General features: G+C 42.2%; 1 protein-coding gene across 1 annotated transcript in view; it reads right to left on the bottom strand.

Moving 5' to 3' along the window:
* Dock2 (dedicator of cytokinesis 2) overlaps window positions 1-26,791 on the bottom strand; it is a 406,997-nt gene that overhangs the window by 4,167 nt on the left and 376,039 nt on the right. Inside the window, exons 45-48 of the mRNA XM_005334135.5 lie at window positions 24,933-25,109; window positions 23,959-24,042; window positions 2,793-2,930; window positions 750-877 (exon numbers count right to left, since the gene is read on the bottom strand). Of these exons, the coding sequence (XP_005334192.2) occupies window positions 750-877; window positions 2,793-2,930; window positions 23,959-24,042; window positions 24,933-25,109 (527 nt within the window). The remainder of the gene's footprint in view (window positions 1-749; window positions 878-2,792; window positions 2,931-23,958; window positions 24,043-24,932; window positions 25,110-26,791) is intronic.

The following is a 26,791-nucleotide window of genomic DNA, read 5'->3' as shown; positions in this document are numbered from 1 at the left end:
AGCAAGTCCCCTGTCTTGACTTGATCTGTGACCCCTCGTGTTCTCTGAACAGCTGCAGTGATGCATCCTGTGACAAGGCAGGGCGATTTTACAGGGACAGATGTGACATGTGGCTTCAGACCGACTGCCCCTCCCTCCAGGTTAAAGTGCTTGCACAGAACTCCTTAGGACATGGCTGGGGACAGTCTCCCCCACATCAGGCCCCGCTCTGGCCCACTGGGCAGTCCTCACACAGGCAGCACAGGCCTCCCCTCTGTCCCGGGAGCCAGCTGGACACTTGGTGCTGTGCCTCCCTCTGCTCAAGCAGGAACTGCCACAGCCGCTGTAGCTGCTGACCCCTCAGCGGTGCCTCCACCTGACTCTCCCGAGAGAGGCACGGAACCTCTGCAGGTGAGTGAAGGGGGTAAAGCAGGAGGTGTGGACAGTGTGGCAGCTGTGATGGAGACAGCCCATCTGGGTGGGAGGAGCTTCCTGGGGGGAAGGGACCCCTGTTAAGAGGTGAGAACATTCCAGATGGATGCAGGCTCTGTAAGGAGCTGTGGATGCCCAGCAGATCACTGGACTGGGGACCTGAGACTGCAGTGAGTCCCTCTGGGGTCTCAGGAAAATGACCTTTGAAAAATTGGCCCAGGCTATGGACAGTTATGAGGCTTGAGAGCCTCGAGACTGAAAGGGGCGAGGAGCAGGTGGGGGTGAGGCTGCTGGAGGTGGGGAGGGAGGCTCTTTTGGGGTTGGGGACAGGGACTGACCTCTCCGAGGTGGTCTTGCTGGGAGTGCTGCAGTCAGAATTCATGGAGGCCAGAGAGATGATGGACATCTGCCTGTAGGAGCGCAGCATGGACCTGGGGCGGCCCACTCTCCTGTCGTCGAAGTCAGGCTGCAGGGGGAGAACAGGGAGATTGGCAGCTGGGGCCACGTGCCTCTGCCTTCCAGAACCATGGGGCCGAGTGGCCACCAGCACAGCGCTTCTCAGCGGTGGAGGCCCGGGGCTGCTATAGAATGAAGAATTCAGCTGGCCTCTGTCCCTGGCTCCTGGGAGATAACCTCTAAATCCTTCACATTTTCTATGACAGGAGTGTCTTTGCTATTCATGGTGGCCCTGGGGACCACATCTGACTTTAATGAAAGAGCTCAGAATGGGGGCTGGCCATGCCAGAAAGACCAACCCTGTCATTACAGGGCTGAGACTTCAAGCCATGTGATGTCAGCTCAACCTCTAGGGAGGGGACAGGACTGAAAGATGGATTTCAATCCTGTGGCCAGTGCCTCACCATCAGGACTTCATCATGAAACCCCAATGGGAACCTTGGACACATAAACTCAGGAGAACTCCCAGTGGGTAATTATACATTAAGGTGTCAGAAGCAGGGTGTGTCCTTAGGGCCTGGAAACTCCTAGAATGCACCCTATGCAGGTCTTGTCTTTTCTTGAGTTCATGGGGGCACTCTACCACTGAACTTCATGCCCCAGATCTTCTTATTTTGAGATGGGACCTTGTGAAGTTGGTAAGTCTGGCCTGGAACTGGTCATCCTCCTGCTCAGCCTCCTGGGTGGCTGAAGTTACTGGCGTGCACCACGGCACCTAACTCGAATATGCCTCTTCATCTCAGTCATCCTGATTTGATCCCAACCAGAAGCTCCTCCCGTATGATGGGGTTACATGCTCATGAATCCATCATAAGTGGAAAAGATCACGATTTAAAACCACATGGAGTCCACCTGGCCTGCTGACATCCGGGCTTAGTGACACAGTGCACTGAAGGGGTCAGCTGGGAGCCGTGCTTCCAAAGCCTAGTGGCTTGAAAGAGTATGTTCCGCGTAGCACCAGCTCAGGAAAGATCAAAATTCAAAACACGATTCCCACTGACTGCATATTGCTGTCACATTATCATAAAGTCAAAAAACCATTGAGTGGAATCATCATAAGCAGGCACCGTCTGTGTAGTGCTTTCCCGAGTCCCACAGGTTGTGTTTGCAGATTACCAGACCCAAGGGGTAGTGGGAAAGCTCCCAGTGTGCAGCCAGGTGGGCAGCAGTGTGGATGGGCCAGGACCCTGGAGCTTGGGGCTGGCCCCTAAAGGGAGAGACTGTGTTCTGAACGTGGAAAACTTGACTTAAATTCAGTTATTTGGCATTGGAATTGCCCTGCAGGAGCTGCCTGCAGGGTGCTGGCAAGGCCACCTGTCCTGTGGAGAAGACCCGAGGCTCTTCCAGGAACCCGCCTTCCTGTCTGGATCTCTGAAAATGAGAGGGTCGGATCTGACAGTCTCTAAGGGACTGCACAGCCTTGACATTTTACTGTTCCACTTTATGGGGAAGAGGATAAAGATGAGGTCCCTGGGAGCAACAGGCCAACAGCCTCTTGAGGCCACAGAGCTCGATGGCCAAAGCAGTGGCTCTGGTGTCAACACAGCAAGTGTGAATCTTGACCTTCACTCACTCTCTCCATAACCTTGGGCAGGTTGACAGCTCAGAAGAGACACAGAGGTTGACAACCACTCCTCCCTGCCAGGCTCTGGATGATTAACTGGCCCAGTATATATCAAATGTTTACTTAGATCAGGCCTGGCATACAGTACGCAAGTCAGCAATGAGGTGATACAGTCCCTTGAGTATTGCACACTATCATTCTCCGTGACTTTGAAAGGGGCAAGTTCATAGGAGGGCCTCCCTGGGTCAGCTCCAGCAATCCTGGCTCCCTGAGGGCAGGCAGGATCCTCTGCTGGGCCTCTTTGGGCTCCGACTCCCCTGGTTCCTCTCCCCCCTTACCCAGACACAGGGACCCTCCGTACCATCTCTCGTACGCCATACTCCTTCTCCACCTTGACCTTCAGGTTCTTGAAGCATTCCTCCATCCGGTCATGGAAGGGCCGTAGGTTTTCTGACACTCTCTTCTCATGGATCTTGATCCCAGCTCCCAGGAAGGGGATCTGGAAAGGAAGGAGGTAAATGACTATCCACAGCCTGGCCAGATGGGCCCCCACCTACAAGGTCACGTCTTCCTGCTAAGAATTCATCAAGAGTTTCAGAGTCTTGGGAGACCTGTAAACAACCCCTGGCCCTGGGAAACCAGGAGAGCCTTGGAGTTTGCTCTAAAGGGGAATAGATCTCCAGCTGCCTGGCCTCACGGAGGTTGGACAGTCCTACCCCATCAGAGGTCACATGCTCTGGAAGGCAATCTACGGAAAGAGAGACCAGAAGGGAGGAATCTCTAAGCTTTGACCTAAAGTCACCCCTAAGAGGTTCTTGAATGTCTGAAGGTGAACTGGGAGGGAAGAAGGGAGTGGCCACAGCCTCACCTCCCAGCATGGAGATGCAATTAGACCTGATGTGGTTGCTGAGGATGGTTACAGATGTGTTGATATCAAAGTTAACCAACCAATAGGAAATTTACAAAGTGATGTTAAAAACCTTGGGAAGATGAGGGAGGAGGGGAGAACTGGTGGGAAGGAAGTAAAGTCTTGTCCACCAAACAGGTTAATAGATTCCGTCCAAAAACTAGCTGTGTCAAAGGAGAGCTACGGGGTTACTACCAGGAGGAGAAGCTGAGAATGGGTCGAGAGGCCTCAGGGGAACATCATAGGGCACAAAGGAAAGTACCTACAAAGGATTATTTGGGAAAAAAATTTAATACTTTCGGGATGGCAAAGATATTTCTGCCTCCTGCCCTTGGAGTTTTTGCCAAAATGGCAAAGTAAAGAAGAAACTGAAATCAGTAGTGAACTTGGACACATCTAGGAACTTGTCCCACAATAATTTGCAGGGGGAGGTGGGCGGAGGATGGTAACTGACCTTCCAGAGCAGAGGAGGGAGTTGGTGATGAGATCAATCTGCCTCTAGGAACCTGGGTAGAGGGGGTGGTGGTGGTCAGGCAACAGGTGCCACAGGAGAGCCCGAGTGGGTAGGCCAGAAGCAGAGGGGTGGGTTGAAACTCTGAACCAGGAGCTATCAGATCACCCGGGGCCTGCTGCTTCACCTGTGACCAGGTGCAATGCCTTCTCATTTCTCCAAGAAGCAGGAGCTTATTCTCTAGAATTATTAGAATAAGAAGCTTGGGATTGAGGGGTAACAGGCCCAGCAGAGAGCAATGTGAAGCGTCACCTGGAAATGAAGGGTGGAAGTCTGCCTAGAGATGCTGAGACCTGTACTTCCCAAGTCCCAAACTGCCCGCCGTGTGGCAGCTGGGAGGATCTGCCCACCGAGCAGCTGGAAAGCATCTGTCTCGGGAAGGAAAGGGTCCCAGGTAGATAGACATCTGGATGGCCATCCTGTTGGCCAGGCCCTCTCGCAGGTTCACAGATTTTTCTTGTGGGCTCTGAATTATGAAGAGTTGGCCAACGATCGCCAGATACTGGAGGAGATTCTCCAACAGGAAAGAAAGCCAATAAGAAGGAACAAATAAGCGAATGCATCAACTTGGAAGAAACAGAGACTGTAGGGGGCCTAGGAAAATATTTTTAAATTAACATATGAATACAAAAGATCTTTCATCAATAAAGACTTTATGTAAGAGAAGAAGGGATTATGGGAGTACTACATATCAAATGCACTGAGATATACTTAGAGTTGTTAGTGGAGGCCAACTTATAGCTTTCTATATTAGAAAAGACAGAAAACGGAGTGGGTAAGCATCTGTCTCAATCGAGGGATAAGAAGCAGGGCTAAGATGCTGAACACAGGTGCCTTAAACACAAAGTTGCCACGGAGAGGAGTCAGGGCAGCAAAGGAGAAGCCGGGAGAGGGTGGGAAGGAAAACTCTGGAAACAAGCCCAGAGAGTCAGGAAGGCAACCTAAAGAGCAAAGCAACTCGCAATTTCAACCCAGTTCTTGACTGGTCAGGATACTTCTGGAATAAGGGAAAGGGGCCGGTGCCAGCACCCCTACCACAGCACTCTGCAGTCCTCGCTGCAGGAGGGCTTCACGGTCCTCAGCAGCTTTAAGTCCAGTCTAGGAAGCTGGCTGGTCTCAAAGTGACTCCTCTGCTCCAAAGAAGGAGCTCACTTTGGACCTCCTCCAGCTCCCAGTTCTCAAAGTATACAATGGCTAAACAAAGCTTTCCAATCACTCCTCCCCTGTGTCCTACCTGTCCTATCTCACACTTCTACACAAACTCCTAAGGGAACTACTGCCCTCTTTTGTTAGTGGCTGGTAGAAGTTGTGGCCAGTGGCTGCCTTAGCTACAAGCCCGAGCCCCACCTGATTTTGCCTCTCAGATCTAGGTAAGGTCTATCTCCCTGACCCACAACATTGGGACAGTAGCCACTAGTGCAGAGTCCTGGCTTCACCTCCACCTGTCTACTGGGAGCTGAGAGAGTTCTCAGCACTGCTCCATGGTTCTAGGAATGCAGCTATCAGTGGCTTAAACCTCTTGTGCTGACCTGGAAAGAACTAGGAAAGGTCATCTTCAAAGACCATGCACTTGAGACTGCAGGGAGAAAAACAACCTTAGCTTAACTCTAGCCTGACCCTGGGTGTCAAGGAGAGGACCCATCCATATCCTTCATCCCTAGGACAGTAACTACTAATACCACAACCTTGTCCACAGTAGAGCTTTACCCACATGACCCTGGGGCACTATCTTTTATACCCTACAGCTCCAAAACCACAAGCCCTTTCCACCTGTATCTACACACAGGACCTAGGGAAGGTCTTCCCCATGTTCTATACCCCCAGAAGCATACCTACCAGCACTAAAAGCCCCAACATGATCTGTACATATCTTGGAACCCAGAGAACATGGTTTATGAACTTTGGGACAACAGTACTAGTTCCAAAAGCCCTGGAAGCCCTAGGACCTGGAGTAGGTATCATCTGGGTCTCCTGGTTACACAGAAGCATCTAACAGTACTATAAGCCCCAGAATCAACTGCAATCACCCCCAAGGTCCTCTTTGTGTTCCAAAACCTTGAGACCATGGTTACTGGTATCACAGACCCTCAACAAATACACAAAAGAGAAGAGAATCAAACTTTAGGGCATGACAGAAAACCACAAAATCACAATAATAATAAAAAATTGGAAAGTCAAAAAAGAAAAGAAACTGTGAAAAATAAGCAGAACACACTTAATGACAGGAGGAAGAATCTATCAACAATAATTTTTGAATGTTAGTGGATTAATTTCACCAATCAAAATGCTTAAACTGCTCAATTTTTTTAAAGGACTTGGGAGAATTCAAGATGGCAAAATAGAGGAAGGCTGCATTCCTAGTTGCTCCATGGCTCAAGACTCAAGGAGCTGAGGTAGAGCCATCTGGAAGCAGCCCTGCTGCAGCTGCTGCTGCAGAGTCAGGAGATCAGCAAGCACCTCCCACATGGCCAAATGTGCATGAAACAGGAACAGAGAGGACTGTGCCCAGGGGGATTCAAATTGGAAAAGCAAAGAGGGGCCAACTTGATCCTCCTTTGAGTCTGGGGACTCACGTGGCCAGCTGAAGCAGGTCAAGAATCTGAACAGGCAGGTGTGAATACATCCAGAGACTGAGCCTGGAAACATGTGCTTGTGGGCAGAAGAGTGTGTGGAGGATGGCCCTGTGCCCACAAGTGGAATTCTTGGGAAACTCCTGAGATCCAGACTCCTGCTAGAGGAGATGGATCTAATCTCTCCAGGGCACATACCAAGGAAGCCAGCCAAGCTTAGGTGGACCTACGCTCCACCTGCTGGAATTCCCCTCATACAACTCTGAAGCAGCCCACCTGGGGGGTGGGGGGGCATTGATCTGGTCTATGCAGGCAAAACTGACATCACTTCCCAATCCATCCAACCTTGGGCAGATGAGAAGATGAGAAGCCAAAACTTATTTCAGACAACTTCAATCTTAGGTCATTCCAACTGGAAACTCAGAGAGCAAGACACAAAGAGGAAGGGGTTACAAACTCCCAGCCCTTGCTTGCTTGTTCTCAGTACATAGCTCAAGAAGAAATGAAAAGACAGGCGTAGACAGTGACCATCCATTCTGGTCAACTATTTTGACCACCTCATTAGAGATGATTCCTCCATTATTCATTAATTTTTTTTTCTTTCTCTTTCTCTGTATGTGTTTATTTGTGTGCTCCAGGGTTTGTTTTTGATTTCAGGGAGAGGGAGGGAGGGTGCGAGAGAGAGATTGTTCTTACTGTGATGATGGGTTCAGGGACCTATATACATATTTATTCTTTCTCATTGTCAGCATTTTTAAGCCTAGTTATTTTTGTTTGTCTTTTGAGGGTTAGAATTTTTTGGTTTGTATATTTTGGCTTTGTTTTATATGGTTTTCATTTGTCTTTCTTTCTGTCTTTCTTCTCTAATAGCCAAATTCTACTGCCCTCTTTTCCTCTCTCCCTATACTTTGTTTCTATTTTTCACCTCTTTCCTGTAACCATCACCTGCTACATCTTTTCTGCATTCTCTGTTCACTTTTTGAAATTGTAAACTCTTTTCTACCTTCCTATCACATTTCATTTTCTCTTAACTCTATTTTTTACAATCTTTTAAAAACAACTCCTGCCCTCCCCATCAATGCGGATGCAATTATTACTGCTGTGGATGACATAGTTGACACCTGCCGTTTGCTTTAAAGCCAAATGTAGTTCATGGTTATTGGTTTTACTGTTCACAATTGCTGACCCCACCATTTCTGGTTTCTGGGTGTGTTAATTAATGTTGTAGATATCATAGCAAGAACTGAGTATTTATTTTAATGGTATATATCATTTGCATTTGTTGTTGTTACTGTTTGTTTTGCTCGATTGTGTGAGGTTCTGGGAACATACAGGGGCACTCCAAGTTCACAGGGTAGAGAATCTGCTGCTGAACTACATCTATACAAAAGACAGAGCACCTCACTCCAAGCACAAATTAATGACACAATCTTCAGCTGTATGTTAAAATAAAGAACAGAGAGGAAACACTGAGTTAATGACAAGGCCCCAAGTAGAAATGAATAGGGGTGGCCCCCAGATCCTACCTACAGACAGTCACTGCTATAGCAAAATTAGAAGTAACAATGGCTAGGGATACTACATCTACAAGAGGGCCTCAACCTAGACTCACTGGGACAATTTGGAATGTAAAGACTATGCCCTAAAATGGCCCATCTCCTGACAGATGCATAAAATGCAACACAGGAATACAGAAATATGAAGAAACAAAGTAACATGACACCTCCTAAAGTTCCTAATTCACCAGCAACTGACCCTAAAGGTATTGAAATGGATGATACATTAGATAAAGAATTCAAAAAATCATTATAAAAATGATCAATGAATTCCAAGAAAATCACAGAAAAACAACTATGTGAATTAGGGAAGTCAGTACTGGATATGAATGAGAAATTCAATAAAGAGATAGAAATACTGAAAAAGAACCAAACAGAAATCCTGGAAATGAAAGGCAAATCAAATAAAATGCCCAACTGGATGTCTCTTTAATAGAGTAGATCACACTTAAAACAATCTTAGAGCTGGAAGACAAAGTGGCCACCTTAAACAATCAGACAGCATTAAAGAAAAAAAAAAGAAGAAGAAACCATGATCAGAATATTCAATAACTCTGGGACAACATTATAAGACCAGATTAAGAATCACTACAATTGAGGAAGGTTGAGAGATGCAGGCTAATGGAATGGAACAGAAAGTGTTCTAAACTTTCAGAATGAGAGGGACATCCAGATATGTGAAGCATACAGAACTGCAAATGGAAAGGATCTAAAAAGAACCTCTCCCCAGCATGTTGTACTTAAAATGCTGAACATACAGATAAAAGATAGAATTTTAAAAGCCACAGAGAAAAATGTCAGGTCACATTTAGAGGCAAGCCTATCAGAATCACTTCTAATTTCTTAGCACAAACTTTAAAAGCCAGAAGGGCTTGGAATGATGTGTTCCAAGTTCTAAAAGAAAATAACTTTCAAAAAAGATTGCTATTTCCAGCAAAGCTATCCTTCAAATTTGATGAGGAAATTTCTGCCTACCAAGATGAGCAGAAACTAAAAGAATTCATGACAACTAAACTGGCACTACCTAACTTACTTAAAGAAATACTGCACATCAAACCAAAAAGCTGCTTCACAGCATAGGTAATAATCACGAATGTGAAGAGAAAACCACCTTTACCACCTGCACCTCAGATAGAGCATCAGTCTCCAAGATATATAAAGAACTCCAAAAAGTTAACACCAAAACCAAATAACCCAATCAATAAATGGGCAAAGGAACTGAACAGGGACTTCATATGAAAAGAAATATGAATGGTCAACAAATATATGAAAAAATGTTCAACATCTCTAGTAGTTAGAGAAATGTAATTTAAAACTACATGGAGATTCCATCTCACTCCAGTCTAAATGGCAATTATCAAGAATACAATTAACAATAAATGTTGGTGAGGATGTGGGGAAATGGTTCACTCATACATTGTTAGTGGGACTGCAAATTAGTGCAATCACTCTGGAAAGCAGTATGGAGATTCCTAAGAAAACTTGAAATGGAACCACTATTTGACCCAGTTATCCAGCTCCTTGGTATATGCCTAAAGAACTTACAATCAGCATACTACAGCGATATAGCTACATGGATATTTATAGCAGTTCAATTGACACTAGTAAAGCACTGGACCAACCTAGGTGCCCTTCAACAGAAGAATAGAAATAAAATGTGGTACACACACAATGTAATATTACTCAGCCATAAGAATAAAAATATGGCATTTCCTGGTAAATGAATGAAACTGGAGACTGTCGTGCTAAGTGAAATAAGCCAGTCTCCCCAAACCAAAGGCTGAATGTTCTCTCTGATATGTGGGTGCTAACACACAATAAGGGGGAAGGGAGGGAAGAATAGAAGTTCATTGGATTAAACAAAAGGGAATGAAGGGAAGGGAAGGGGTTGGAATTATGAAAGACAGTAGAGTGAGTTGGACATATCTTTCCTATGTTCATATATGAATTCACAATTAGTGAACCTCACATCATGTACAGCCACAAGAATGGGATCCTAATTAGACAAATCTCAGTGAAGTGTAGCTAAGTAAATGAGAAACAGGACCAAATTAACTTTATAAATAAATCAAAATGGCAATAATAAACATCTTTTTATAATAACACTGAATGTAAATAGTCTCATGTCCCTAATTAAAAGGTAGGCTGGCAGAATGAATTAAAAAACAAGACCCAAGTATCAAGAAGATTTATAAGAATAATAAATATTCATTCCCCAAAACATGGGTATAAGTAATTACATAAAAGTGATACTACTCAGATTGAAGCCTTAGATAGACCCTAGTACAATAATACTGGGTGATTTGAATACATCTCTTTCACCATGAGATAGTTCATCCAGATATAAACTTTATAAAGACTCTTTGGACCCCCAAAACATTATAAATTAAATTGATTTAACAGACATCTATAGAATATTTCATTCCACAACAGTTCAAAACACTTTATTCTTAGTGGCTCATGGAACCTTCTCCAAAACAGACCATATTTTAGGGCACAAAAGCAACAATTAGTAAATATAAAACCATTGATATAATTCCTTACATCCTATCATATCCTAATGGAATGAAATTAGAATCAACATGACAAAACCCTACAGAAACTCTGTAAACACATGGAGACTGAACAATGCACTTTTGAATGATGAATGAGTAATAGAAGAAATTAAGGGAGAAATTTAAAAATTCTTAGATTTCAATGAGATTAACAACACAACATATCAGAACCTCTGGGACACTATGAAGGCAGTTCTAAGAGGCAAGCTTCTAGCCATAGCTATACTACCTAAGAAAATCAGAAAGATTCCAAATAAGCAACCTAATGATACATCTCAAAGATCTTGGGGGAAAAAATTCTAAAACCAGTTGAAGGAAGGAAATAATAAAATCAGAGCTGAAATAAATAATATTTTAGAATAAAAAATAAAGGATCAATGAAACAGTTGTTTCTTTGAAAAGATAAACAAGATAAGCCCTATCCAAACTAACCAAAAGCAAAAGAGAAAACCCAAGTTAATAAAATTAGAGATAGAAAAGGAGAAATCACAGACACCACAGAAATTCAGAAATACAGCAGATCATTGGGGACTATTTTGAAAACTTACATGCCAATAAACTGGAAAAACCTAGAAGAAATGGATACATTTCTAGACAAATAGAATCTGCCAAAACTTAATCAAGAGAAGATAGAAAATCTAAACAGACAAATTATTAGCAATGAATTAGAAGCAATAATTTTAAAAAACTGCCAAAAAAAGAAAAGCCCAGAACTAGATGGATTCCCCTCTAAATTATATCAAACCTTTAAAGAAGAACTAATGTCAATGCTCCTCAAATTATTCCATGAAAAAGAAAGGATGGAATGCTTCCAAATTCATTCCTTGAAGCCAGTATCATACTCATACCCAAACCAGATAAGGCCATGTCAAGGAAAGAAAACCATAGACCGATAACCCTGATGAACTTAGGTGAAAAAATATTTAATATTAGCAAATCATGTTCAAAACATTAAGAAGATTGTACACCACAACCAAGTTGGTTTTATGTCCAGAGATACAAGGATGGTTTAATACATGCACAACAATAAGTGTAATTCATCACATAAATGGAATTAAGGAAAAATCATTTAGTTATCTCAATAGATGCAGAGAAAATCTTTGAAAAATTTCAGAACTCATTGAACAATGCACTTTTTAAAAAAGAGAGAGAGAGAGAGAGAGAGAAATATTTATTTTTTTTTAGTTCTCTGCGGACACAACATCTTGGTTGGTATGTGGTGCTGAGGATCGAACCCGGGCCGCACGCATGCCAGGCGAGCGCGCTACCGCTTGAGCCACATCCCCAGCCCCGAACAATGCATTTTTGAAACACCGAAGAACTAGGGATATAAGAAACCTCAGCATCATAAAGCTTATATGTAAAAAACTGAAAGTCAACCTCATTCCAAATGGGGAAAAGCTGAGAGCATTTCTTTTAAAATATGGGACAAGATGTTGTCCATTCTCACCATTCCTATTTAATATACTGTTGGAAATTCAAGCCTGAGCCATTAGGCAAGAGAAGGAAATAAAAGGGACAAAAATAGGAAAGGAAGAAGTCAATTTGTCCTTCTTTGCAGATGACATGATCTTTTACCTAAATGATCGAAAAAAATTCCACCAAAAAACTATTAGAACTAATAAACAAATCTGACAAACAACAGGTTATAAAATTGATATACAAATGCTCTATAAAAACAATGAATCTGGTGGGAAAGAAATAAAAAAAAAACCCAACTCCACTCACAATAGCAAAACAACATAACACCAAAAACGTAGGAATAAATAAATCTACCCAAGGGAGTTTAAAGACCTTTAAAATGACAACTATAAAACATTAAAAAAAGAAATTGAAGAGGACCTCAGAAGACGGAAAGACCACCCATGTTTACGAATAGGCAGAATTAATATTGTTAAAATGGCTGTACTACCCAAAATGACGTACAGATTCAATACCATCTTCATCAAAATACCAATGACATTTTTGACAGAACTAGGAAAAATAGTCCCAAAATTCACTTGGAAGAATAGAAGACCCAGAATAGCCAAAGCTATTCTGAGTCAAAAAAGTAATGTCACAATATCCAACTTCAAATTATATTATAAAGCTGTATTAATAAAAAGTGCATGATACTGGCATAAAAACAGACATATAGACCAAAGATACAGAGTAGAAGACACAGAGACAGACCCACACATCTAGAGTCACCTGATCTTTGACAAAGGTGCCAAAAATATCATTGAAGAAAACAGAGTTTTAAACAAATGGGGCTAGGAAAACTGATTTTCCATATGTAAAAGAATGAAATAAGTCATTCTCTCTCGCCATGGCACAAGAATCAACTCAAAATGAACCAAAGACCTAGGAATTAGACCAGAAACTATGCGATTTCTAGAAGAAAATATAGGGTCAACACTCCAGGCACAGGCAATGACTTTTCTCAACAGGATATCCAAAGTTCAGGAAATAATGCCAAGAATAAACAAATGGGATGACATCTCATTAAAAAGGCTTCTGTACTGCAAGTAGGAATGTGAAGGAAGAACCTACAGAATGGGAGAATATCTTTGCTAGCTACTCTCTGACAGAGGACTAATATATAAAGAACTTAAAAAACTTTACATCAAAAAAAGAAAAAAGTCAAATAGCCCAATTAATAAATGGGCAAATGAATTCAAGAAACACTTCTCAAGTATATGAAAAAAAGTTCAACATCATTAGCATTTAGGGAAATGAAAATCAAAACTACAGAGATTTTATCTCACACTAGTCATGATGGCTTTCATCAAGAATACAAATAATGATAAATGCTGGAGAGCGTGTGGAGAAAAAGGAACACTTTTACACTGTTGGTGAGACTGTAAATTAGTACAACCTCTATAGAAATCAGTATGGAGGTTCCTCAAAAGACTAGGTGTGAAACATGTGATCCAGCTTTACCACTCTTTGACATTTGTTGTAAAGAATTAAAGTTATCATACTACAGTGACACACGTAAACCTATTTACAGCAGCACAGTTCACAATATCCAAACTATGAAGCCATTCCAAGGTGTCCTTTAATGGGTGGATGAATAGAGAAAGTGTGGTATACATATACATGGAGTTTTATTTAATCATAAATAAAAGTAAAATTATGGTATTTTCAGAAAAATAGATGGAAATAGAGACCATTATGTGAAGCAGAAAAAGTCAAACTCAGCAGGTCAAGGGACATGTTTTCTCTCATATGCAGAAGCTAGAGAGGAAAAAGAAAAAGAAAAGTAGGGGTGAATCTCATGGAAATCAAGGAAAGATCAGTAGAAGAAAGGGAGCAAGGGGTGGGAAGTAGGATGAGGGAATGATTTGGGGGGTGATATTTGCCAAATTATATTGTTACATGTATACATCTATGAATATGTAACAAGACCCATCGTCATCTACAATTATAATGAACCAATTAAAAAAAAAGTGGAAAAAAAGCCCCAACTATATGCTGTCTACAAGAAACTCAATTTATTGGTAGAGAAAAGCATTAAAAGCATTGACTAAAAATGAAGTGTTAGAAAATGATATCACACAAATGTAAACCAAAAGCCAGGAGGAGAAGGTATGCTCATATCAGATAAAGCAGACTTTAAATTTAAAAATTATAATAAGGCATGCATTAGGTCATTATGCATTAACAAAAGTATCAATTTATCAGGAAAACATAAGGATTATAAACATTTATGAACCCAACATATGGCCACCCAAATATTCAAAACAAATATTAGATCTAAAGACTGATAAAATTAAAAGGAAAATTAAAATTTTCTAGAAACAAATAAAAATGATAACTCGACATACCCAAATCTGAGATCAAGCCAAAGCAGTACTGAGGGAGAAGTTCATAGCAATAATACATACATTAAAAAAATAGATCTCAAATAACCTGTTGCTGTACCACAAAAACTTAGAAAAACAAGAACAAATCAAACACAAAATTAGAAGGATAGAAATAAAGATCAGAGCATACATAAAATCAAAACTAAAAGAATAGTACAAAAGATCAATGAAACAAAGAATTGCTTTTGAAGGGATAAACAAAATTGATAAATCTTTAGCTAGACCAATCCAGAAAAAAAGATCTACATGAAATCAAAGATGAAAAGACACTACAACTGACATCATAGTAATACAGAGGATAAGAAACTACTGTGACTAACCACTGCTAAAAAACTGGAAAACCTAGAAGAAATGGATAAATTCCTAAACACTTCAGCCTACCAAATTTAAGAAGAAATAGATAATCTTAATAGACTAATATTAAATAATGAGTTTGAAATGGAAATTGAAAATCTCCCATCTAGGGCTGGGGATGTGGCTCAAGTGGTAGCGCACTTGCCTGGCATGCGTGCGACCAGGGTTCGATCCTCAGCACCACATACAAAAACAAAGATGTTGTGTCCGCCAAAAACTAAAAAATAAATATTAAAAATTTCTCTCTCTCTCTCTCTCTCTCTCTCTTTAAACAAAAAAATCTCCCATCTAAAAAAAGTCGAGTACCTGACTGCTTTACTACTGAATTCTACAAAATATTAAAGTACCTAATTCTAACTTATCATTAACTCTTTGGAAAAAAAAAATGAAACGGAAAAAATTCTTTCAAACTCTTTTTATGAAACCAACATACCCTGATGCCAAAACCAGTCAAGAACACATAAACACAAAGAATGCTACAGACTTACATCCTTGATAAACATAGATGCAAAAGTTCTCAATAAAATACTAGCCAATGAGCTCAGTAGCACATCAAAGAGATCATACACCGAGATTAAGAAGGATTGATCCCAGGGATACAGGATGGTTCAATGAATGCAAATGATAAACATGATGCAATACATCCACAGGATAAAGGATGAAAACCACAAGATCATTTCTACAGATGCAGAAAAAAAACATTCAATAGGATTTACTATCCCATCAAGATAAAGTCTCCCAACAAATTAGGTACAGAAGGAATATACCTCAAAATACTAAAGGCCAGGTATTAAAACCCCACAGCTAATGTCACGCTGAATTGGGAAAAGCTGAAAGCATTTACTTTAAAACCAGAACAAAAGCGCCAACGTTCACCATTCTTACTTAATAGGGTACTAGCAGTGTTGGCAAGAGAAATTAGGCAAGAGAAAGAAAGAAAGGGTGTCCAAATTGGAAAGAAGTCAAATGATCCATGTTTGCAGATGACATGATTTTATACCCAGAAAACCCAAATATGCCATCTAAAAATTTGTTTGAACTTACAAATTCAGTAAAACGCCAGAATACAAAAATCAACATACACAAGATAATAGCATTTTTATGCACCAATAATAAACTTGCTGAAAAAGTAATTAAGAAAACAATCTCATTCACAATATCCACAAAAAATAAAGTGTGTAGAAAAAAAACATTTAATGAAGGAAGAGAAAGGTCTCTAAAATGAAATTTATAAAACCCTAATGAAAGACATTCTCAAGGATACAAATAAAGGACAGATGTCTCATGTTCATGGGTTAAAGAATAGATGTTGTCCAAATGATCATAGTACCCAAAGTCATGTGAGGAATCGGTGTGATTCCCATAAAGACCAGTAATGTTCTTCACAGATACAGAATTTCTAAAATTCAAATTCACATCAAACCACAAAAGATCCTGAAGAGCTGAAGTGACCCTGAGGTGGTTGCAGGAAACAATGCAAGGGTATTGTGGTCTGGATGACAGGTGTCCCCCCAAAGCTCACATGTGAGTTAATGCAAGAAGATTCAGAGCAGAAATGACTGGGTTATGATAGCCTTAACTTAATCAGTGAATTAATCACCTGATGAGATTAATCGAAGGTGGCTGAAGGTGGGTGGGGTGTGGCTGGAGGAGGTGGGGCATTGGGTGTGGCTTTGGGGTATTTCTTTGTATCTGGCAAGTGGGGATCTCTCTCTCTGTGCTTCCTGAGAGATATGTGAGCAGTTTCCCTCCACCATACTCTTCCGCCATATTGTTCTGTCTCACCTTGAGCCCCAAGGAATGGAGCCGGCTGTCTATGGATAGAGACCACTGAAACTGTTGAGCCCCCACATAAACTTTTCTCCTCTCCAGTTGTTCTGGTTGGGTCTTTAGTGACCGCAGTGAAAAAGCTGAGTAAAACAAGGAGGCATGACACCTGACTTCAAAACATACTACCAAGAAACAGTACCAAAGCAGCATGGTACTGACTAAGCACAGACCAGACCAGTAGGACACAGGGTTTAGAACCCAGAAAGTAACTCACATACATACAACCAACAGATTTTTCACAAAGGTACCAAGGACCTACAATGGAGAAAAATCCCAAACCTAAAAAACAGTATCTTCAGTAAATGGTGCTGGCAAAATTAGATTGCACATGCAGAAGCATGAAACTAGATTCCTTACTTTCAGCATACAAAAATTAACTCAAAATGAATCAACGATCTAAGCACTAAACCTCAGTAGAAATTACTACAAGCAAACAAGAAAAATTGGGCTGGGGATGTGGCTCAAGCAGTAGCATGCTCGCCTGGCATGCGTGTGGCCCAGGTTCAATCCTCAGCACCACATACAAAGATGTTGTGCCTGCCGAAAACTAAAAAAAAAAAAAAAAAAAAAAGAAAAAAAGAAATTAAAAGCTCTCTCTCTCTCTCTCTCTCTCTCTCTCTCTCTCAAAAAAAAAAAAAAGAAAGAAAAATACTTTAAGACAGAGAAAATACTTTATACCAATAGGCAATGAGTTTTTAGACAAACTGCCAAAGCACAGGGAATGAAAATAAAGATAGACAAATGGGATTATGTCAAACTAAAAATCAGCAGAGTGATGGGTTAGACTATGGATTGGGAGAAGACATCTGTGAACTATTCATCCAACAAAGGACTGATATCCGGAATACACAAGGAACTCCAAAAACTGAACATACACAAAACAATCCAGTTTAAAAATGGAATGAAAAACTCAACAGACACTTCTCAAAAGAAAACAAATAAATGGTAAACCAGCGCATAGAATATGGTCAAACTCACTCATCAGGGAATGCAAATATCATACCAGAATAATATATCATCTCATACCAGTTAGAATGTCTATCATCAAAAAGACAAAAAAAAAATACAAGCTGGGAAGGATGTGGAGAAAAGGGAATAGTATTGGTGGCAAATTAGCTCAGACATTATGGAAAGCAGTATGGAGATTCCTCAAAGAGCTGAAAACAGACTCCCATAGGTTCCAATACTACTACTACTGGGCATCCAAAGGACATGACATCTTAACAAAAAGTCACTGGGATTTCTATGTTTATGGGCAGCTCAACTCGCAGCAGCTAATACATGGAATCCACCCAGATGCCTCTCAAAGAATGAATGGATAAAGAAAACGTAGTGTACACACACACAATGGAATGCTACTCAGCCATAGTGAGGACTGAAATCTGCCATTTGCAGCAACACAGATAAAAGTAGAGGTCATTGTGTTAAGTGAAAGAAGCCAGACACAGAAAGACAAATACTCCATGTTCTCACTCCTCTGAGGAAATTAGAAGTCCACCTCGTAGAAGAATGGAAGGGCTCTCACCAGAGACTGGGAAGGGCAACCGGGAGGGGATGGGAAGTTCAGCAGGGGACGCCAGAATGCAGACATTGTTCTTTAGCACAGTAGGGTAACTACAGATTAGAGCCACCTGACAGATGTCAAAATGACCAGGAGAGTATGAACCTTCCATATAGAAATGTTTATTCCTCTGATTTACCACACATGTATACATGGATTGAATCACCATGATGGACCCCATGAAGATGCACAAATATTATGACTTGATTTAAAATAAGCCATTCTTACATAAAAAGATACTAATAAAGTTAAATCCAAAGACATTTAAAGCAAAGCCAGTTACACACAATAAGAACAAAATAAAGGAAACAGATGAGAGGACATGAATGCAAACTGAACTTACAATAGAGAGTATCCGCCAAGTCGATGGTTGGCTCTGTGAGAAGACACAATGTCAGTATACCCCTAAAAAGATGAGTCACAAAACATAGGGCACCAATAACTACCACCAGGAGTGAAGAGGGATTGTAAACATGTTATAAATATCATATTATAAAAAAGGCTAGTTGAAAGGTTTAATGTTTAGATAAAATGAACAAATTGCTAGAAAACCATAATTTACTGAACAGGACATAAAGAAGTAGAACATCTGATAACTCAAATAAATCAAATACATATTTTTAAGCATTTTTGGCCCATATGGCATTGCTGATGAATTCTAGCAAACACTAAGGGGATAAATAAATGCCAACTCTATACAAAACTCTTCCAAAACATTGCACCGGGAAAAATTTTGCACCTTTTTGAGGCTAAGTTAGTTCTGTATAGAAACCGAACAAGGATATTATAAGAAAGGAAAATTATGGGCTAACCTATTCCTTGAGAATAGATGCAAATATCTTAAGGGACACGTTTCTGAATAGAACGCAGCGATATATAACAATAACAAACTACATGATGCCCAAGCGGGACTTATTTTAGTATATGCAGGGCTGGCTTAATACTCCAAAATCTACTAATGAAATTCACTGCATTAATGGTTCACAGGAAGGTCTCCACAGATGCAGAAAAGGCATTTGACACGCCAATTCAATTGAGATAAACAAGAAAATCAGGCATGGAATGGAATGTTTCTAAAACATGTGTGTATTCTCTCTTCCATTCATCAGTATGATAAGGCCAAACAAACAACAAACAAAAACAGTAGAAGATTGGAAATGAAGTAAAACTTCTGTATTAACTGATGATGCTTGTGGTCAGCCCAGAGGAAGGCTAGAGGTGGCTACTAGGAGGCCGTAGGGGGCTAGCAGCACTCTGTCCTCATCCAGGGGTGGTCACCCAAACACATGCTTTGTGTTAAACCAAAAAAAATTTTTTTTAAATTTAAAAAAGCACCAAAATAGTTTTATGTTTTGTGTGCAATTTTCTGTATATTTCACAACAAAAATTTCTAAGAATATATTGTAGATGTCTTTCCACGCCAATAAATATACTATCTGAAAGAATTTATCAAGTGAATTTAAGCCAGGTTTCCAGGTACAAGACAAATACACCAAAAAAAAAATTCCATTGTATTTATATTGAGAAACAGAGAAGTTTTAAGAAATAATGCTCTTGACAATAGAATCTTAAAACTTCAACCATCTAGAAATAAATACAATAAAATATGGGAAAGACTTCTATGCTAAAAATTACAAAACTTTGCTGAGATAAATTAAGTGGAGAGATAGGCCATGTCATGGATAGGAAGACTCAACATTGTTAAGATATCAATTCTCTCCTAAATTAGCACAGAGAATTAATGTACTTCTAGTCCATTTTTTGATGTGTTCTTGAAGAACGTATGAAATGAACAACCTGATTTTAAATGTATATGGATATAAAAAGGTCTTAGAAATACCAAGATAAACTTGAAGAGAAGTTAAAATCTGAAGTACTCTTATTACTGATCTCAAGCTGCGGTTTTAGCACAATGTGAAATCAGTACACATCTGGATAAACAGACCAATGGGACGGAACAAAATCCAAAAGGAGACCAACATGTGTGTGGTCATTTTATACCAAAGGCAAGAGGAATGATTATTTCAAGAAGTCGTGTTAGATTGATTAGAACTCTGTAATCTTTGTGTCAGTCAAGATGGATCTCACACATAAACATATAAGGTAGAATAATTCAACTTCAGAAAAAAAAAACAGAAAAATGTACTTCAGGATACTGGGAGTAGATTTCTGAAAGCTTATGTACACCAAAACACTATGCATTTAAAAAATGATAGCCTGGGCCTCATCAAAATCACAAACTTCTCTTCTTCAAATACTTCCTGATTTCACTAAGTAAATAGACTCCCCACAGACTTACAGAAAGTGTGTGCAATCAATATATTTGACAAAGGACTCACATTTGGAATATATATAAATACCTACAAATCAATGAAAAGACAATACATAAAAGATTTGAAGAAGTGTTTTACAAAAGGTTTACCTAATTAGCCAAAAAGCGTGTGAGGAGGGCCATTGCTCATGGAGGAAATGCAAGTTCAATTCAAAATGGGTTGCTGCTAAACAACCACCAGAAGCACTGACCTTAAAATGACCCTCAGTATGTGTGAGAATGAAAAACAAGTCAGACTCTGACTTAGCCACGTTGCAAAGCTGTTTCTTACATCTGGTGAAGCTCAACACTCAGGACCCTGCATTTCCTTTGTAGAGTATGTACCAAGGGGATCAAGTGTCATGTTCACAAGGGACATGAACAAGAATTTCATAGCAACTTTACCCATCGCATACAAAACCTGCAAGTCACCCCAAGGTCCAGCAACCAAGTGGATGAATCAATTGGCATCTTGCCTATGTGCTGTATATTTATACACAGGATAACAGAAACAAGCCAAACCTCTAATATATGCAACGACCTAGATAAATCTCAAAGGCATTATGTTGAGCAAAAGAAGCCAGAAACATAATAGTACACACCGCATAATACTGTTTATATGAAGTTGAAGAACAGGCAAACTAACCTATGCTGGTAGAGGTTTGGCACAATGTACTGAAGCAAAATATCTTCATATGCTCTGACCAAGAAATTCCAGGCCTAGGGGTACACCCCACAGAAACTGTCAGAAGAGCATCATTTATGACAGCCCCAAATTGAAATCAACTCAATTTTTCATCAGAAAATACATTTGTGGTGGTTCTACAAGCCATCTGTGTAGAGCAGTACACAGCAAGGAAAATCAATAATAGATCTGCACAAAATAAATGAATTCCACAAACATCACACTGACACAAAAGACAGTACCCTGAGATTCCAGTTATATATGACAGAAATAATTTAAAGCAAACTATGGTGTTTAAGAACGAGGGCTTGGACAGTAAAAACTATTTTTAAAAAGCAAGGAACTGATTCTTGTAAAGCAAGAAAGTGATGGTCAGTCCTGGAGGTCTGGAGGTGGCTACAGGGAGGTCTAGGAGGTCTTGGGGTGCAAACAGCATTCTGTCCTCACCTAGGGTGGTCACACAGGAGCATGCTTTTGTGTGAAATCAGTAATCTATATTTTTATGTGTATTTTTCTGTATGTAATATTTCACAACAAAAAGTTTTGAAGAAGAAATACCGTAGACAGCTTTCCATGCCAATAAAGTCTTTACAAAGAAGAAATAGCTAAGAAACTGTCAATATCAAAATCTGTAAAACCTTGAACATAAAATGTACTTTGAAAACTTCAGCAGTTTTGGTTTGCCAGTGGTGGAAATACATCCCCTTTGAAATCTAAGGTTCTCACTTTTTGAAAACATCCAAAGTATATCTAGCTTTGCAAAATCAATATGCACTTTAGAAGTAGGCTCTAGTGGGTGGGAGCTGGCCCAATTTTATCCTTCACTATATCCCTGTTGCTCAGCTTTTGCCTGGGACACATTAGGGGCTCAATGAATAGGGGCCCAGTAAGCACTCACTCGCTATGTGCAATAATGGGAAAAGGCCACCTTTGCCAGGTTGCATCTAGAGCGCAGGTGCTCATGGCCAGGGTGGGACACAGACTGGGACAATTTGCTTTGGGGTTTAAGTGGCCTCCTGTAACCTTGTGGCCTGTGCTACGTAGTGGCCACTGGGGAGCACTGTTTGAAGGTGCCTAGATATCAGCTCTAAGAAGAAGTAACATCTAATGATTGCCTTTAGCCCCCCTTAATTGATCCAGAGCCCCTCAAATCAGCTCCAGGACTTTGGTAGAATTTTCTTAGAAGGCACAGTCTTATGTCAGCTGTCCTATAAAGGCTAAGGTCCATCCTATGAGTGCAGTGGACACAGCATGGAGAAGATGGACCAGAGAGAATACAGGCCCACTGGAGAAGCCTAGGCTCTGCTGCAGACTCAACCACAAAGCCAACTTATGTGACTTGTCAGTCTTCTTGGGACATCCCAGAAATATCTGAGCAAGGCCACCATTTACAGCTTGGTCTTTCCACTTCCCAAGTTGGAGGTGGTGGGGGAGAATATCATTATTTGATTATTAAAGGGTATAATAACCTCCAGAAGGATGGAGAGACCTGGGTTTCACAAGGTGGAGGGAGGGCAGTAAAATAGGGAGAGAAAATCCCAGACACACAAATGCATTCGGGAAAAGTGCATCTGAGCAGTTCGTGGTGTTTCATTTGGAAAGCCTCACTTTGCATAAACTGGCAGAGGCAGAGAAGGACCTGAATTAAGAACCCTTATTTTGGGGAGTACAAAACCCAATTGAGTCAAATGTATGAAAGATGATATGTCTTGAGCTCTGTAATGTTTTGAACAATCAATAAAAAAAAAAAAAAATAAAAAAAAAAAAAAAAAAAAAAAAATCTATGTGGATAAGAATAATTCAAAAAAAAAAAAAAAAAAAAAAGAACCCTTATTTTAAGACAAGAGGCTGCACCCTGTGCTTCTCTTTCCCTGATTTCCCTAGAGTAACAAAAGCTCTGCTTTTCTTTGCACTGTGACTGGCAAGAAGGGAGGGAGGAGGGCAGGCAGCTGCAGACTACTGCTCTCTGCTCCTGGGCTCGCTGCTCCCCTCATCCCAGTCAAGTTCATCCCTGTGCGCTGCAGTGGTGCATGGTCTGCAAAGAACTCAGATCTGACAGATGTCTAGAAGTTGGTGTTGCAGGCCTGGAAGGGGGAGCCTGGGTCTCTTGAGAGCCCCTATGGGAAGGATCTATCAGACTGTGTCTTCTGCAAAGAGAGAGAGGGAATGAAAGGGGAAAGAGGAAGTTGAGAGGAGTAAGGTATGAGCGGTGGGAGGGAGAGAGAGGGGTAGAAGCAAAGAGCTTCCAGCCAAGATGAAGAAGACCAAGACAGGTGCACAGAGAGACAAAGGAGAGGGATATAAGGAGAGAAGGGACACTGCTACTCCTGAGGCTTGGATCTGCAGGGCAGAGCTGCAGCTTGAGCAGGTGCAGAGCCTTTGACCAAGAACCAACAAAACAAAAGCCTCAATTATTTGCAAAGCCTGGTATCCACCTGAGCATTATCTGCAACTAACTGGGTCAGCCTTAGAAGCCAGCTGGGGGTAGGGATGAGAGCCCAAGTCTTCTACATCTGATAGGTACATGGTACGTGTGTGTAGGGGTCTGGTTTTCATCTGAGTCCCATCGTGAAAAGCTACCTCTAGAATCCAGCATATAAGAAAGCAATCTGAGCAGCCTCCAACACCACATTACTGCCTGGCACCTGTGTGGCACCCAAGGGTGAGGTGTCCCAAATCTCTGTTCTGGGCTGAGCCTGCTCAGGTGTGATGTAGAATCAGAAGAGGGCCAAAGGCAGGGGGCAGGAGAACAGGTGAGATCAGCCATGCCCGCAGGAGGCTAGCTGAGGGCAAGCAGTCCTGGGAAAGGACTGGACGCCCCAGCCCAGCTCTACTCTACCTGCCACGCGATCAGGTCCTTGAGGCGGCTCAGCTTGTCCTGGTCCTCAGGGTGCTCTCTGGTGTATTCATCAGTGAAGAAGGCCTGGGGAGGACAAACAGGGGTGTGGACTTTCCTGTTCACTTGGCATGGACCCCACGATGGATCTCTGGCCCTGGGAGGGGCTCAATTAGAGAGGTGCAGGCATGAATTCAGGGGAACTTGGTGCACTGCTGGGAGGGACCTGTGGGGGCCCGTGCTGTTGGTGCTATCTTCTCTTCCTGTAGGTGCAGATCAGTGCCTCTGAGGGTGGGTGCAAACTCCCAGAGAGGTCGTTCTCAGAGTGTGGCTCCTGGGCCAACAGCAGCACCTGGGAACATGTTAGGCACATACTCCAGCCACGACCCACAAGAGCCGAGTTAGAATCTCTGGGAGCGGGGATGGGAACTCCGAGCTATGAAGCTCTGTGGGGTCCTCTGATGCACCCAGCACATTGCTTTGAGGACAGAGAGCAGGAGGAACCTCAGCTGGTGTGTGTGCTCATGGCCTCGCTCATCATGTGACTCTGACACTGGCAGCTCCCTAGCTCTTCCTGGGGCGCAGGCACCCGCACATACTCGCACACACACGCACCCACACACGCACAGCACAAGCACATCACTTTGTTCCCACCACTGAGATTGCATGGGGCATCTGAAGGTGGTCGAAAGAACTGGAATGCTGGGTTTTATTTCTTCCCACATGTGCCTGTTATTTCCAGTCTTCTGCCTGGACCCACCAGGTGGGACATGAAGCCCTGATGAGCCTGGTGGCTCCTGCCCCAGCACAGGGAGTGGGAGCCAGGATGGGAAGGAGACGGGAGTTAGTGGAGACAGGCCATAGAAATTCTGGGAGCCACATGAGGTCCAGCCATAACAAGTGTCCTTGGAAGAAGGTCAGCTGCTGTAGCCCTCCCACCACTGCCAGGCCAGGGCCTGGAAAACGGACGCCCTTACCTTCTCGTACTTGGCAAAGCCGCCCATGACGGCAGGGTCCACGATGCCATTCAGGAGCATGGAGAGCGGGTTGATGGGGAGGCTCTCGTCACCCTGGTACTGGTTGATCATCATCAGGATCTTCTCGTTGGCCGTGGACATGGTTTCGATGGCATTCTCCAGGGGGCTAATTGTGGTCTGTTGAAAACAAGGTCACCAAGAAGAGCCTGAGTGGATTGCATTAGAAAGAGATAATTACTGGTCTTGATTTCACTTGGGGTGGAAATTCAAATGATCCAAACTCCCCCAAGGAGCTACAGCAGGATCTGCTGTAATTAGTGGGCTGGGGGAGCTATCTGCCCTGGGGAGAAACAGGCTCCTTGGGGAGACAGAGGCAGGAAGCACTGGGCACTTGACAGAGGCCCCAAAAGGGTTTTTCTACCTTTCTGGGTGAACTGTAATCCAACTCAACCCGCTCCTTGTTAGCTGAGCAGCAGTGCAGGGGTCATTAGCCAGAGAGACCAAGAGCTCCTGATATGAGCACCCAGCCTGACGCAGCTGGTCCTGACACTGGGTGATGCAGGAGGGAGCTGCTCCTAGGTAGAGCCAGCCTAATTGGGAAGGTAAAGAGAAACTTCTCCCCCACCTCTCACAGAGCAGTATAAACAGTGCCATCAAATGACAACTGGTACCCAGTGCGGTTCTCAAGAGCTTGGGATCGCAAACCGAAAACTAAACTTGAGGTCAGCAAACATTTTCTGTAAAAGAGCCAGATAGTAAATATTTTAGGATTTGCAAACCAGATGGTCTTTGTTGCCACTACTCGGCTATTGTAGGAGGAAAGCGGCTATGAGGAATATGTAAATGAATGAGCAAAACTGCTCCAATAAAGCTATTCACAAATAGGCGGGCAGGTGGAATTGGGCCCATGGGCCATAGTTTGCTGACCACTGAACTTATTAAATTAAAAGTACAAATCTTGGCTTTGTGGCTTTCTAGCTGTGTGAACTTGGGCAAGTTTCCTCAACTTCTGAGCCTCAGTTGATTTGTTGGTAAAATGGGAACGAGAGAAGCTGTTGCAGAGTTATTGGTAGCTATTGTTGTTAATGCTTGTAGGTGTTCAAAGCTGGGAGTCAAGGGGCCTGAGAAAACGTCACGGAGAAAGGGACTTGAAAGTTTAGAGTGCTGCCTCAGTGGCTGTGTAGAGAAGGCTGAGGTCATGCAGTACCTGGCAGAGCAGAGCTCTGTGACACCCTCAGCTGGTTCCTGTGCCTACTGCATTCGAAATGGGCAGATCAGCCTCTCTGGCCATGTTCTTGGTCCTCTTTTAAACCACGGCCTTAAACCCCTGTGAATCACAACCATCTCACCCTCTTTCCCTGCAGCCATGGTTTTCAAGATGGGAGCTCCTGCAGTGAGAAGTCCCGGGGAGTACTGTCAACGTCACTCTCTGTCACACATGCATGCACACACCTAGGGTGTCAGTCAGCTTCATGTTACTGCAACAACATACCTGGGGCAAACAACTTACGAGGTTTATTTAGCTCACAGTTCTGGAGGTTCAAGTCTAGCAATGAATAGTTCCACGGACGTGGGCCTCTGTAAAGGTGCCCCATGGCAATGATGGGAAGCCTGTGTCAGAGCAGACCACTCACACCGTGGGCCAGGAAGCAGAGACTGAGAGACAGGGTCCCACAATCCCTTTTGATGGTGCAACCTAAGTGCCACAGTCTGGCTGGGCACAAATCACGAACCACTCAAGAGGAACAAACTTTATTTCTGAACTCCACCAGCACACTCCACACACACTCCCCGGGAACTCTCCCAAACACCATGCAGCTCCTCCAGGAACCATCCACCGGAAATCCCTCCTCTGGCAC

Source organism: Ictidomys tridecemlineatus, chromosome 1 (genome assembly GCF_052094955.1).
Source record: "Ictidomys tridecemlineatus isolate mIctTri1 chromosome 1, mIctTri1.hap1, whole genome shotgun sequence".
Classification (NCBI taxonomy): domain Eukaryota; kingdom Metazoa; phylum Chordata; class Mammalia; order Rodentia; family Sciuridae; genus Ictidomys; species Ictidomys tridecemlineatus.
This window is presented reverse-complemented; position numbering and strand designations above follow the sequence as displayed.